Consider the following 14,610-nt stretch of genomic DNA (forward strand, 5'->3'; position numbering starts at 1 on the left):
AAAGTTAGGATAACCTCACACTTCAATGGATTGATTGGATTTTTATATATTAAGCACGGCAACATTGTATAATACCAGTTACATACAACAATATTGCCCTTATCTGCTCCCTTGACCTTTCTGCTCCTTTGTTTACTGCTGCCCATTTCTTTCCCACTCACATCCCTAATGGACTTGGCCACAGCTTTCCCACAACCACCTCTTACTTTACGGTGTAATATCAAGGTTCTCAAAAAGAACTTTCTTCTTTGCACTTACTCCCTCAAAAAGAACTGCCAGCGTTTGCCCATTTTTGGTTTTGTTTCCTCTATGTCAAATTACAAAGTTCGTAAAATGGTTCAATTCTCTTATGAAGGCTAAACGCGCTCCTTTGTTGTGATCTAAGACTCACTTAGAGTTAATCTTTAAGAATGGTAATTATTGAATAATACTGATGGATGAAATATTTAGCAAATCATTTTTTTCATACTGTGCATAATGTTGTGATGTCCAAGTTCACTTGTTCATTTACAATGATTGATTTTAGTTTATAGTGTTTTTTATTTGGACAAAATACTATATAATTTTAATATTGGTCAATTTATTGGCATCAACGAAAATAATCATTGATTGCTACCTGTCATTTACCTCATAAGCCTATTTTTTTAAAGAACTATTCAAGAAAAAAAAAAAAAAAAAAAAAAAAAAAACGAATGATGAATCCGGCCCCTGGTTGTTCATTTATTTCTCTTTTAAGCCTCCCATTTTCTTCTTAGTCTTTTCTACCTCCTCCCTGCTTTACTGTCTCTCCTCTGTTCTTTCCTACTCCTCCCTTCCTCCAAGTCTACACATGAAAAACACAGGAATTTCAGGAGGGCTAAAAACATGAAAACAAACACTGTTGCTTAGATACTTTCACCAATTATTTCTCACTTCCCACACAAGCTCTTTAAAAACACTTACTGCAGGCAAGTGGTGTGGCGGGCCACATCAGCTCCTGTGTTCGAGAGCGCCGTCCAGTCGCGTCCACGTACACTCCTAGCTGACTGAAGCACAGCAGCAGTTCATTTGCCCCCACCTCCATAGCGTGCAGCGCATCCAGGGACTGCTGAGCCAAAAAGGCTAGCGAGGGGTCTGCCGGGCTGACCAGACTCACCGGTGACGACTCTCCCTGCATGGCCAGCAGAGCAAAGCCTGACGGGTAACCCACGCACAGTCGATCACGAATAATCCCCAGCCACTGGGCGATACCGGGCGCCTGCACCTCCCACAGCTTGCGGTGATGGGGCTTTGCGCGTGTGATTTCATAGCAGATGACCTGGCGCTTCACAGCTGCTAGGAGACACGCTGGGCCACCAGGGCGTAAGGTACCTATGGTCATCGCCTGGCAGCCTTTTGTATCGGTCAGCTTGGTATCGAAACCACCCTCTGCACCCTCAAGTGCCGCCCAGGGGTATAAATGGACATGGCGATTACGGCCAGAAAGCAGGGCCACCATCTTCTCTTTGGGGATGAGCTCAATCTGGCAGACTCTTTTACAGTCGGCAGCACGAAGAATGACTGAAAAAGGATAATGGGAAATTAGTTAAAGTGAAAATAATGGGAAATTAGTTAAAGTGAAAATAATGGCAAAGAATTAAGATAAGAACTAAATCTGTGTTATACAGAGTTCTCATACCATCTCTGGTGATCTCGACTACAAACAGGCCATCTTCTGTCCCCAAGATAATTCGTTCTCGATCTGTAGAGATAATAGCCGGACAGATAAGATTTGTAATTAGAATATGTGAAGGGTTTGTTTACCCAAAAAGGAAAAATCTGTTGTCCTTTACTCATCCTCGTGTTGTTCTAAACACATAAGACTTATTCAAAACACAAATGGAGATCTTTTTAATGAAACCTTTGAGATCTGTCCCTCTATTGAAAGTCCATTCGACATTGCTGAAAATAATGCAAGCTGTTACTATTAAAATATTAATACAATTGCAAGAAAACATGACCAACTGCACAAATGTAAATGGCAGACATCTATATTTTCATAGAGGAAATGAAAAACAAATATGGGAGGAAAAAAAAAAATTATAATGAAACTTATTTATGATCATTTATAGCACAACCTAAACAATGACTCTTAAAAACCTAAAGAAAAAAAGAGAAGCTTTTCGCTTTTTATATTCATCTTTTTGCCTCTTAAATGGTCCTTTGGTATGACAAATACATTTAAATATACAAATGTAGTCTCTCAATTAGTGATGTGCCATAATTACACAAGAATTAGAAATGCTGTTTAAAATGATTACGAATATAGCATGTCACAGGAATACAGCATGTCACAACTTCTGAAAAGCATTTCATGTTAAAGGAACACTCCATTTTTTTGAAAATAGGTTCATTTTCCAAGTCCCCTAGAGTTAAACATTTGAGTTTTACCGTTTTTCGAATCCATTCAGCCGATCTCCCGATCTGGCGGTAGCACTTTTAGCATAGCTTAGCATAGATCATTGAATCTGATTAGACCGTTAGCATCTCGCTCAAAAAAATGACCAAAGTGTTTCAATATTTTTCCTATTTAAAACTTGACTCTTCTGTAGTTACATCGTGTACTAAAACCGTCGGAAAATGAAAGTGTTCGTCTAACTTCCCCCCCAAAAAGTGCTGACTAAAATCAATTTGAGCCAAATAGGGGTATTAAAGGACAAAAAAAGCAGCATTTTTGAGGAGTACATTGATTATATCACTGAATGTAAATAGTCTCAAATAAACAAATATGTGAAAATGATTATGCATTCAGAAATGCCATTCCTCTCTTAAAAATGGGTGAAAGTGGTACATTATATTGATTTGTTTGACTAATTAATTATTAGCAATCCCAGAGGTTAACATCCCCGCCTCCCTAACACTGTACTCGCCTAAGATGGCAGCAGAAAGTGTAGTTTTGATGGCAGGCAGGCTGCTGTCGTAGGCCTCGTGCAGGACATGCACAACGCGGTTCTTCAGGCGGTTCTTGGCCAGGATGTTCTGCAGGCCCTCTAGGATGCCCACCCACTTCCTCTTCTCTGCCTCACTCTCAGCTAACACCAGCAGAGGCACCGGTCGGACCGGAGAGTTCAGAGTGGATGATGATACCTGCACAGTTCAGGGCAAATATTGATAATTATCATGATGCATGACTAGGCAAACATAGCAAGGGAGTATTTAAAAAGCACCACACATTTTAGAGCGTACCCGGAATATGCAGGGAATGTCTTTACGACTAGCATGGATCACATCAGATGCCAAAACAGAGCTTACAGAGAATTCCTCGTCTCTGAGAAAAAGAAACAAATGTCACACAAATGAAAAATTCTCCTTAATATTTCCAAGTCCTCATGTCTGAGTTTATTTTGTGATAATGGCAGATTATAATAAATAGATTATATTATATTATATAGAATATACTTTACTTACACTACTGTTAAAAAGTTGGGGGTCAGTTGTTTTTTCAAAAGTGACATTAAAGGCATTTATAGTGTTACGATACATTTCTATTGTAAATAAATGCTGTTCTTTTGAACTTTATATTCAAAGAAACTGGAACAATAGCTTCTGAAAATTCAGCTTCACCATCACATGAATAAATTACATTTTCAAATATATTAAAATAGGAAACTGTAATTTTAAAATGGAAAATATAGTACACAACACAGGGTTTATACAGATACTGTAAAATGAAATTCCAGGACTTTTCAAGCACTACAATCAGAGATCTCACTTATCAAACAATATCTTTATTATCTTTCAAAATCTAATAAAAAGTTAATTGATAAATAAAAATAAACGAATAAAACAAAAAGGTATGAATAACGTGCAGCACAATGACTGGTAACTTTAACTATTGAAATATACTATGACAAAGATATCGCTTTCCTTATTCAAACTGATTTTTTTCTCATGAATACATGATTGACTTGAAGAATGAAACCTGTATCATATACTATCATATATATTTATGAGCAATATCACGCTCATGGTCATGCGAAATGGCTTATGCATGAAAATATTGTTTCATCAATAAAACACTAATTTCACGTATTTGTCTTTCAAATAATTTAAGCACTTATCAAGTAACTTTTCATAAATATAGCTGTTTTCAAGGGTTTTCCAGGACTTAAATTTCAAAAAGTCAAATTCAAGTACTTCAAGCACTTAAAGCACCTTGTACGAACCCTGACAATATATTACTGATCTTTGATCAAATAAATGCAGCCGTGGTAAGAGAATATAAGAGAATTCTTCCAAAAACATTCAAAAAAATGTAGACTCCAACGTTTCGAATGGTAGTGTAGCAGATCAATACATTATTCATTGACTGTGTGTTAAGTACATGCGATTTGAGAACTAATCCTGACCTCAAGTCGAGGACCTGACTGGCCATCACAACAGGCTGAGTGGACTTCCCTTCTGGCACCTCATAGAGGAAGAGTTTACAGTCACACACTACAGCATAAGCCCTCTGCCAGCCCTTCTTCACTCCTGTGGGCTTCGGGATCTGAAAGAGGAGCAACACACAAGGCAATTTAAGGGACCGGGTGGCATTTATCATGAAATAAAAGTTCAATGCAATTTTTCAGGTGAAATAAAAATAAGTGACCAGACATTTTACTAGATTGTCATTCTCACCCTGACAAAACCTTTGTATGCTGTGCCAATGCCCCTCTGCACATCAATACCCAGAGGTCTCTTGGCTTGCTCTGGAGGAATTGGGCAAATCTGGGGTGCGTTGTCTTTACAAGACACGTGGCAAATGAAAGAGCATACTAAAAGAGATGGGGGGGGGGGGGGGGAGAGAATTACCAAACATTCACACACAGGACTTTCTAACACTGACAAGTGAAACTTGCATATAAATATTTCAATTTAGATCAAAAGCTTATCATCTCCCTAAGCCACAATTTTAAAGACTCTGTCTGTACTCAGCTCACCCTCGCAGGCGTAGCCTTGTCGGATCTGGCCCACCATCAGTGAGGTACAGTGAGTGCACTGGGTCGGGCTGGAGAAGGTCTTGATGCTCAGCTGATGAGCTTTAGGCTATTTACACAAACAAAATATTAACGGTCAGAGCAATGACCGCATGCTGAGGCTGAGAAGCCAATAAGAGTATACTGACAGACTTAAAGAGTTAGTTCACCCAAACATGAAAATTAGCCCATGAGTTACATGATTACTCAAGTCATCCTAGGTGTATGAGACATTCTTCTTTTCAGACAAATAAAATTCAATTACAAATGTCCTGGCTCTCCCAAGCTTTATAATGGCAGTGAATTGTTGGGTCATTTTTGAAGTCCATAAAAGGGCATCGATCCATCATATAACTGCTCCACACGGCTCTGGGGGGTTAATAAAGGCCTTCTGGAGTGAAGTGGTGCTTTGTGTAAGAAAAATATCCATATTTAAAACTGTATAGACTAAAATAACTAGCTTCCGGCGGTCAGTGGTAAGCAAGTGAAAGAGTAAAAAGTTACGTTGAAAGAGTAACCCTTGACCCATGAGTATTGACGAAGGCAGAAGCGCAGAGGATAGAGCAAAACATCGGACATGAATTAGAAGTCTAAAACGAGAAATTTTATAGAGAAATGGCGGAGGATTTGGATATAAGAGAAGACAGGGTTCCTACAGGTTTCTTCAAGTTAAATTCAAGTCTTTTTAAGACCTTTTATATAAAAAATGAATACCTATTTCGCGCTTCTCCTTTGCTTGTTGCTTGAGGTCTGTGTTGTGTTGCAGTCTATGGTTGTGGTGCTGTAGCGCATGATCTTCATTTACAGAAGGCATCATGTGTTCGCAGAATTTTGTACCGTGACCCGGGGCTGCGTTGCGTTCTCAATTATTGGTTCCGCCACTCTTTATTTATACTACGTTATTTAATAAAAATGATCGTGGTTGACAAATGAAACTTTTGAGGAAAAATACAATACGGAGAAGTTACATACATCACAATTTTTAAGACCCAGACATCAAAATTCAAGACTTTTTAAAGTCTTTTTAAGGTATTATTTCCAAATTAATAACTTCAATGCTTTTAAGGCTTTTTAAGACCCCGTGGGAACCCTGAGAAGAGGGGCTTGAGTTTGTTGCCCAGCACTATCCGCGATAGGCATCAAAGCTTGCGATGCTCCTATACATCGCGTCAGGGGTTACTCTTTTAGCGCAAGTCGACTTGCGTACCGCTGACCGCCGGAAGCGAATTATTTTAGACTATAAAGCTTTAAATATTTTTTCTTTCACAAAACACGCCACTTCGCTTCAGAAGGCCTTTATTAGCTCCCCGGAGCCGTGCGGCGCAGTTATAGGATGCATAGATGCACTTTTATGGACTTAAAAAATGACCCAACAATTCACTGCCATTATAAAGCTTGGAAAAGCCAGGACATTTTTAATATAACTCCGATTTTATTCATCTGAAAGAAGAATGTCATATACACCTAGGATGGCTTGAGGGTGAGTAAATCATCTAATTTTCATTTTCATTTTTGGGTGAACTAACTCTTTAAAAGACCTAAAGGAACAGGCTAATGATGAGTCAAACACATATGGTGGTTTTACCTTTGGCGCAGTGAGAGTGGGCTGATACATTGGAGAAGGTGCAGCAGGGGTGGTCACTTGAGGCTTGACTGGTTCCTAAAGGACAATTCCATACATATATATATATTTATTTGTAAATAATTCTTGAAACATTTGTTTCAAGAATACCATACAGCATTTTTGATTTTTTCCAAGCTTCGTCCTATCCATTACTATTCAGGAAATGACTAAATCAATGACCAATGTATCAGACAGGAAGTAGGCAGAATGTAATAGGAAGTGTTAGGTGGACACTCACATCCTGTTCTGAAGCCACTGATGGGGAGGAAGAGGGAATGTCCGTCTTCTGGGGTGTGGCGTCCGCATCACAGAGGGAGCTTGTCTGAGGGAAAAGACCACATTTGTGAAACTGGTCAAAATGCGTATGAATCATTAGCTAGGGGTTATTTTTATTCCATCTACATAGCATCTTTATGGCCAGCAGATGAGGTCAAAAGCTTTAATTTCCCCAAAAGGCTATATTAACACATTCAAGTCACGCAAATATTATCACAATGTGACTGAGATGACATTTGTGAAATGTATTATGTCATAACTAATAATCATTCAGCAGTCATGTGCTTGCTCATAAAAATCATGAGGAACAGGTTTATACCTATTAATAGAATATTATATTAATATACTGTACAAGTTAATGTTTTTGAAATAAGTATTTTATGCTCACCAAGGCTTCATTTATTTGATCAAAAATCAAATTAAAACAGGGGGAAAAAACAATTCGAAATATTACAATTTACAGTTGTGCTGTTGAATATTTCTGACTAACAGTGAAACATTTTTCCACGGCTCTTTGATGAATAGAAAAGTCTGACTTAAAAATATATATATATATTTCATGCACCTGGCTGAATAAAAGTATTACTTCCTTTAAAAAAAAAAAAAAGTACTGACCCCAAACGTTTAAATGTATAAATTATATATAAAGTAATAAGAGTAATAACAAGGCTTAACAAACACCACTAATACATCCTATGCCACCAATAATTCAACTTAAGATCCATTTGTAAACACTAAAGCACCACTTTTAACTAACATTATCTGTAATTAAGCCCCGAAATGACACAAAAACAATACTTACCAAGCACTGCTAAACAAAAAATACTGATATGGTCTAACTATATCAATGCAAAATTTGAATACACAACAGTGTAAATGAATACAGCACTTTAGGGTGCAAAAAATCATAAAAAATTAAATGGCATCACACTTTTTCCTCAGAGAATTACCGTCATATCCAATTAGCTTACAAGCACATACTCACCATCACCTCCTATACTGGTAAGTTATAAATAATTGTGAAACAGCCCACACAATTTAATCATCTTTCATCATTTTATTTCATCCGATTCATTTTACGGCTGGTTGCCGTAGAAGTCATTCAATCTAAATTATGGATGTTTATTGTCCTAGCGGGCTAAGAGTTAACTAACAGCTTAGTGCATTTGCAGACTTGACAAATGGAGTGTGACGTTATTCACATTAGCCATTTAAGAGGTTAGAAGGCAATGGGGAGGTGGTTAATACTAATCGTGAGTCTCTAACCTTTAGCACCTACAATTAGACTGAATTGGATCTAGAGTCTGATTGCAATACGGAAGAGGAACGCGGTCAGCAGACAAAATAGATAAAGGGCATGCTGGTTAGCCTTAATGTAAGTTGTATAGTAACATATTACTAATGTCTGCCATTGTTAATGCAAGTAAAGTAAGTGCTGTTTTATTTTGACAAAGCACAAGAAGAACCATTATGAACTTCTTGACCATCAAGCAAACTTTTGAGATACTTTGTCTGCTGACAGATCACTCCTGCCGAGGTAAAAGGTCATAGAGGGAGGAGCTTTGTTTAGCAAACTTACTTCATCCCAAAATGCAAGCAGAGAAGATGCGGATGAGGAGGAGACGGAGTCCTTTTTTTTGAGGGGGACAAAAATAAGATGACAAGTAACAGCTTTTGTTTTTATGAATTAGCTTTTTTAGTTTAGGCCTTTCCCTACAATGCTTCTCAAAAATATAGCTTGGCTACATCGGTAGACTGGTCCTGAAATCCCATCCCTACTTTATAGAAGCAGTTTTGTAAAACTGAAAGATAGGCATTAGTCTTGCAAAACTCTCAGCTGCTTTTGTCTCTACTTAGGCAATCAAAGCATGATGGGTCATCTGGCCAAAAGTGGAAATACAGTGGTTACCCATGTCCACCAAGGAGTGCTGTGCTAATAAACACCACTTTTTTAGGCTTTATATAAAAGTAGGATGAAAACAAAATGCCATCGAAACTATTCGGAAGACTATCAGGAGAGAGGAGAACAGTATCGCAAAAGACCTTGAGCCAGGAATCAGCGCAGTTGTGCTCCATGAGGCTATCGGCTCCGACTACAATCATATCCGTTTTGACAAAAAAACAAAAACTCAGGAATGCAAACTCTGAATATTATGCAAACCTGCTATAATAAAAATATACTTCATTTATTTAATCTCACTTTAGCCCATGTCTTTGCTAATGACCTGCGATGATCCAATTCAAATCACACCAAGCGAAAGTGACTTTAGATAAACAATCACAATGAATGAAACACAAATGTGATGTTTGCTTTTATTGCTGAAGTAAGAGTGTTAAACATGTGCGTCTTATTCTTCTGCTGGATTGCAGCAAGAATTGCAGTGTAAAAGGGCTTTTACAGTTACCAAAAACAGAACCCAGCCAGGTGAGAAGGACGCGACTTGTGCAAATAAATTGCATTATTCGCACGTAGTTTGACACTTGAACATTTTGAGTTTACTCGCTTCATTCGTGCGTGACATTCACTTCCCAACAGACGTGAATTCGCATCATGGAAGGGGCTTCTGCCAGGCAGCTCCAGTCTCATTTCGAAATGGCTGACATGGATTGTTTTAAGATCAATTTGCCGGCTTTAGCTAGCTTGTAGTCTCAATATGTATGCATATATAGCTCAAATTGAGTAAAGAGCGCTTTTTACAACTTACCAGACTGTCCGACCTCCTCACTCACTTCCAAGCAATTCCTTTCTTCTTTTTATTCCTGTTTCTATAAAGTACGAAGATGTATCGTATAGCTCCGGGTATCCACATATGATTTTGTCCTCGTTTTCACTACTAGAGCAAGCTCCTGATTGGTTAACGCGGCGTGAATATCCGCCAAAGTTCAGATTTGCGCGAATCACGCGTTACGCGCATCAAACTCTTGATCGCATCATTCGCACCGCAGAATGTCTATTTGTGTATTTGCATTCACTTATCATGTAAATTACTCGTGCTTAATGCTTCATTCGCGTCTGGTGTGAACGCACCATGAGACTGCAGATTCCCGAGGCGATTGAGTGAATCAGGGATGTCAGAATCAGAATCCATGTGTAAGACATTCATAAACACGTATACTCCAGTGCTTCTGTCTGGCTACTATGGACGTAATCTTATCGTTTGATAATCTATAAGGTCTCTGAAGATCTGAGGCCGGAGGTCATTAGGATGATGAAATTAACAGAGGGAGGCTTGTTACGGCATGTAACGCAGTGGCAGATGAACAGATACTTTCAGAAACACTCACTCTGAACGTCAAGTCATGGGCGAGGGGAGAGGTATTGAAGTACTCAAAGATGGAGTCCTGGAAGTCTGGAAATTTATAACCTACAGTTATAAAAATAAAAAAAATGTTTAGTAATTGCTAGTTTCAAATAATAGAAGAATCAATTACTTTAACAATCAGCAGCATTTATAAAAGGTTCCCTTCAGATGTTCCTTCTAAAGGTGACATATGCTCATGGTTTAAGGACACTTAACAAGTCTATGTGTACCAGCTTTTTCACCTTTGTCTGATCGTGAGCGGCTGTCCTCCATCTCTTTCTTCATGCTCTCAAGCTGTTCCTCCAACTCTCTGTTCTTGGCCTCGGTGTCCTTCAGTTTGCTGTAGATGAGGGAGACCAAAAATTAAGGCTACCACAAAAAAAGCTACATCAGGGGTCGGCAACCTAAGGCACGCGAGCCAGTGGAGGGGTGATTGCCGACACGAAAAGCGAGAGGTGTGTATGCATTTAATTCAGATAAAGTACCTCGCACTTGCATACAGATCTACGTTTTGAGGTAATAATTTCTTGTAACGGTTATGAACACTATTAAAGTGTGAGAATTAAAGGTGCAGTAAGTGATTTCTGGTAAACACTGTTGAGATACCAAAACAAGCACGCCCCTACCCAAAAAGATCACCCCCTTATCTTGATGCCTCCACCGCCACATTCATGTACTAGCTATGCAAAAATAGGCAACAACTATGCCGGAATCTGCTGTGCCTGCCATCCAAGGGTATTAACAGCCGTGTTTCCATTACAGATTTGCGCAAAACATTTGCGATATTTTCCCTATGTCGATAAAAAAAACTATTGCGAAATGACAGCGTTTCCATTAACCGCTGTTATGCAACTAAGACTTATTTTTTTCCTCTTGCGATAATTCATTCCAAAAATGATGCCACGGATGTTGGTAGGTTTATGTATATCCCAGCCATTGCACGCCATTATTTTTAATCGGAGACGTAGGCGTTATCCAAGCATTAATGGCAAGGAAAGCACCTTACACTTGTGAGCATCACGTATGAGGTGTTTCTGGTTTCCATTGTAGTTTTGTGTAAATTTCCTTTTTCGAATTGCTTGAAAAAACCACCTTCGCGAGTTTTTGCGAAATTTACGCGTTTCCATCGGGTGTATTTTCAATTGCCAATTTGCGCAATTTGAAGGGTAAAGGAAACGCTGCTATTGACGCGTCTCCAAAACCAATATAAATCTAGTATTCAAATCCTGCGCTATATGCACATTCAAGTTTTTTTGCCAAATGTAAATAAAACTGTTTTAACAAAATGGATAGCTATCAGATAAGTAAAAATGCATGAATGACCAGGCGTTAGGGTTAAGTTTTGTTGGTTTGGGTGTTTTGGTTTTTCCTTTTGTTGCAGGTCTTGTTATTGGTACGGGAATTGAGTGCACCTGTTGCTCGTCACGGATCTGATTTAAACACGGAGCAAGAGGTTATTGGGGCGGCTGCTCAGCGCTTGTTTGGGAGCAGTTTGCCACTACCGCGCTCTAGTCTTATGTTGTTTTTTACATCCATTCATTGGCACTGTCAATACTTCATTTGTTGCATCCACTCACGCGCAAATCATACTGACTGACTCTACTGGTATTGACTTTTTGATTAAGTTATTTTGTTTAATAAATATTATATTTGGATTTATTCCACCGTGTCGTCTCCCTTAATGTTGCACCGTTGAGCCGGGTTTAACACCAGGTGTAAACAGGCCCATTGAAAATCTGTTCTTCAAAGTCTTAATTTAAACCCTAAAACCAACAAACTAAAGGATTGTGACCAATTTAAAAAAAAAAAAAAATATGGAAAATTGCTTCAGAAATATTTATGGTTCTGCACTATTTTTAATGTTAGACACTATGAATATTTAAAATGTGTTTGTCTCATGGGAGGTGGCACAGTGATCAACTCGGAAACTTTGAAAAAAAAAGGCACTTCAAGACAAAAAGGTTCCCTGAACTAGATTATTTTAACTAATAATGTCCTCTTGTATTATGCACATAAGACTGAACCAGTACCATGCAACACACACAGCGAGCGTGTTTATTTAAACAGAAGCAATGTCTTTGAAAACCAATCTAAATAAATGAAAAGGTTGCTTATTATAGAATCAAAGACTGACCTCTCGAAAGAGATGTTGGCAGCTTTAACCTTGCGCATCTCCTCCTGAACCAGTTGCTTGGCACGGATTTCAGCTTCCAAGGCCGACTGCAGCTCAAGACGGGCAGACATGTCCAACTTTTGACTGCGGCGCACCTTCCACAAAGGATCCTGCCAAGGAATGGAGACAAGTTTTGAAAAGAAGCCAGAAAAAGGACGCGTTGTACACTGAATCATGACATGGTCGCCCTTAAAACAACATTCACGATCAATTGGTGGCTGGGTTTTTAATTTGAAGCATTTACTTAAAAGACAGATCATATTGTGTTCAGGAACCATACAATCTTATTTCTACAGTGTCAAGAAGCAGTGCAATGAAGTAGCTATTCAATAGCACATTCAAAAAAACAAGATGCTTTTCCGTTTGCATTACAATAGTACAAAGAAAGCAGCATGTATGGAAAAATGCATGCCTAACACACTACATCACATAACAGACAGCGTAAATCCTCTCTAGCACACGAATGAAATCCCTTAAGATGCCTTTTCCATAAATCCGATGGCTCATGAGGGCTTATCTTAGATCTTCAACAGTTTAATAGCTATTGATCTCAGCTGTCACAGAGGCTCCACTATTTACACGTGTCGCTACAAGACAACATTTGTCTCCATGAGCCATGTGGTAACTAGACAGTAATTTACAAAAAAGAGACCGTGAGCGGCTGAAGGACAGCTGAATATTGTGGAATGAAAGAAGAGGATTACACCCATTTCATTGATTAAACAGATGAAGTGACTGCGGCTCATGTGCAAGCTCCCATGGCTGATGGGAAATGAGGCAGTGAAGGGCATTCATGGGAGTGTTCCTGGCAGAACTCATCAGCTTTACATTAGAGCTGCCTGTATTTTCCAGTGCGGCTCTCAAAAACGCTCACGATTTAGGCATAATTCTGCGGCACTTGCTCTTTTGTTCAAACTTATCGAGTTAATGACTTCTCAGCGCAACTGATTTGATATCATCCAATAGCGTGCAAGCGGAAGGTTAAGGGTATACACACTTGACCTCATAAGAACAATGGAGGCGAGCTTATCCAAAATGTTTTCCATGTTTTGTGAATTATGATCGGTAATGAGGAGAGCTGATGCAGCATTTCCATTCATCTGCCCTCTGAATTTCAGCTGTAAAAAAATGTGCTATTCATAACCCTGATAGTTTTGCAAGTTATTAAGTAAGCCAGACAGATGAATGACAGATTGATTGGCCAATAGCCAAGAGAACAATCTTGTGCTCCGCCTTGTTTTTGCTCCACACTGATTGGAGATTTGATGGATAAACTCACCCGCTTGGTGACCCGAGGTGCCACCATTGACCTCTGGGTTGGGATGCTTACTCCAGGGCCTTGCTGATTTGGTAATTAAAGTTTACACAAAAAAATATAATACATTCTTCACAAATCTATATATATAAATGTATAATAAATATGTATTTTAATCAAATGCATTCAAAAGTTTGGGGTCAATATGAATTTATGTTTTATGGAAGTCGTCACTTATGCTCACCAAAACTGCATTTATGTGATCAAAAATACAGTAAAATTGTGAAATATTGCAATAATTAAAATTAAAACTAAAATGTAATTTATTCCTGTGATGACAAAGCTGAAATTTCAGCATCATTACTTCAATATTCAGTGTCACATGATCCTTCTGAAATCATTCTAATATGCTGATTTGCTGCTCAAGTAATATTTATTATTATTATTATTATCATCATCATCATCAATGGCCCTGTTTACACCAGTGGCCTGTTGCACAAAGCTGGTTTTAGTTGCTACCCAGATAAGTTCAAGATTATTTGTTATTAATTCTGTTTTTTCGGGCTCAAGAAGGTGGATTGTGTTTTTTTGGTGCTAATTATTTATTATATTTATATTAGGCTACATGAATTATAATTACTTTTAGGTCATACAATATATTCATATAATTATTATATAAATTGACAAGTAGCCAAATATTAATATAAATAATACATGCATTCATAATTCTTTTAAACAACGTGTTTTCATTTGAGCTCTTTGTGAACCTATAATTATTAGGCATATTTCTTTGATTCACATCATGCATTGATATTGCCAGATTCTTTCAGCTGCCTTCTCAAACTTTTGATGCAGCATCAGTGTTTATTCCCGTTTTGTAAACGCATTTAATTTCATGATAATTTTTAAAACAATCTCGGCGAGAAGTGAATCAAACAGACACTGTGATTGGCTGTTTGCCGCACGTGACACACTTTCAGGTGCATGCGTTTCAGAGTTATATC

The 14,610-nt window shown here is 38.3% G+C and overlaps 1 protein-coding gene across 2 annotated transcripts in view; it reads right to left on the reverse strand.

Moving 5' to 3' along the window:
- The window catches only part of cdc42bpb (CDC42 binding protein kinase beta (DMPK-like)), a 110,274-nt gene that overhangs the window by 16,306 nt on the left and 79,358 nt on the right, over positions 1-14,610 (reverse strand). For both annotated transcript variants that reach the window (XM_079831367.1, XM_079831366.1), the window contains exons 18-29: positions 12,313-12,461; positions 10,421-10,518; positions 10,162-10,241; positions 6,839-6,922; positions 6,562-6,636; positions 4,941-5,046; positions 4,639-4,775; positions 4,368-4,507; positions 3,205-3,286; positions 2,889-3,105; positions 1,658-1,720; positions 943-1,539 (exon numbers count right to left, since the gene is read on the reverse strand). In XM_079831367.1, coding sequence (XP_079687493.1) covers positions 943-1,539; positions 1,658-1,720; positions 2,889-3,105; positions 3,205-3,286; positions 4,368-4,507; positions 4,639-4,775; positions 4,941-5,046; positions 6,562-6,636; positions 6,839-6,922; positions 10,162-10,241; positions 10,421-10,518; positions 12,313-12,461 — 1,828 coding nt within the window. The remainder of the gene's footprint in view (positions 1-942; positions 1,540-1,657; positions 1,721-2,888; positions 3,106-3,204; positions 3,287-4,367; positions 4,508-4,638; positions 4,776-4,940; positions 5,047-6,561; positions 6,637-6,838; positions 6,923-10,161; positions 10,242-10,420; positions 10,519-12,312; positions 12,462-14,610) is intronic.

Source organism: Gobio gobio (assembly GCF_949357685.1).
Source record: "Gobio gobio genome assembly, chromosome: 12".
Taxonomy (NCBI): domain Eukaryota; kingdom Metazoa; phylum Chordata; class Actinopteri; order Cypriniformes; family Gobionidae; genus Gobio; species Gobio gobio.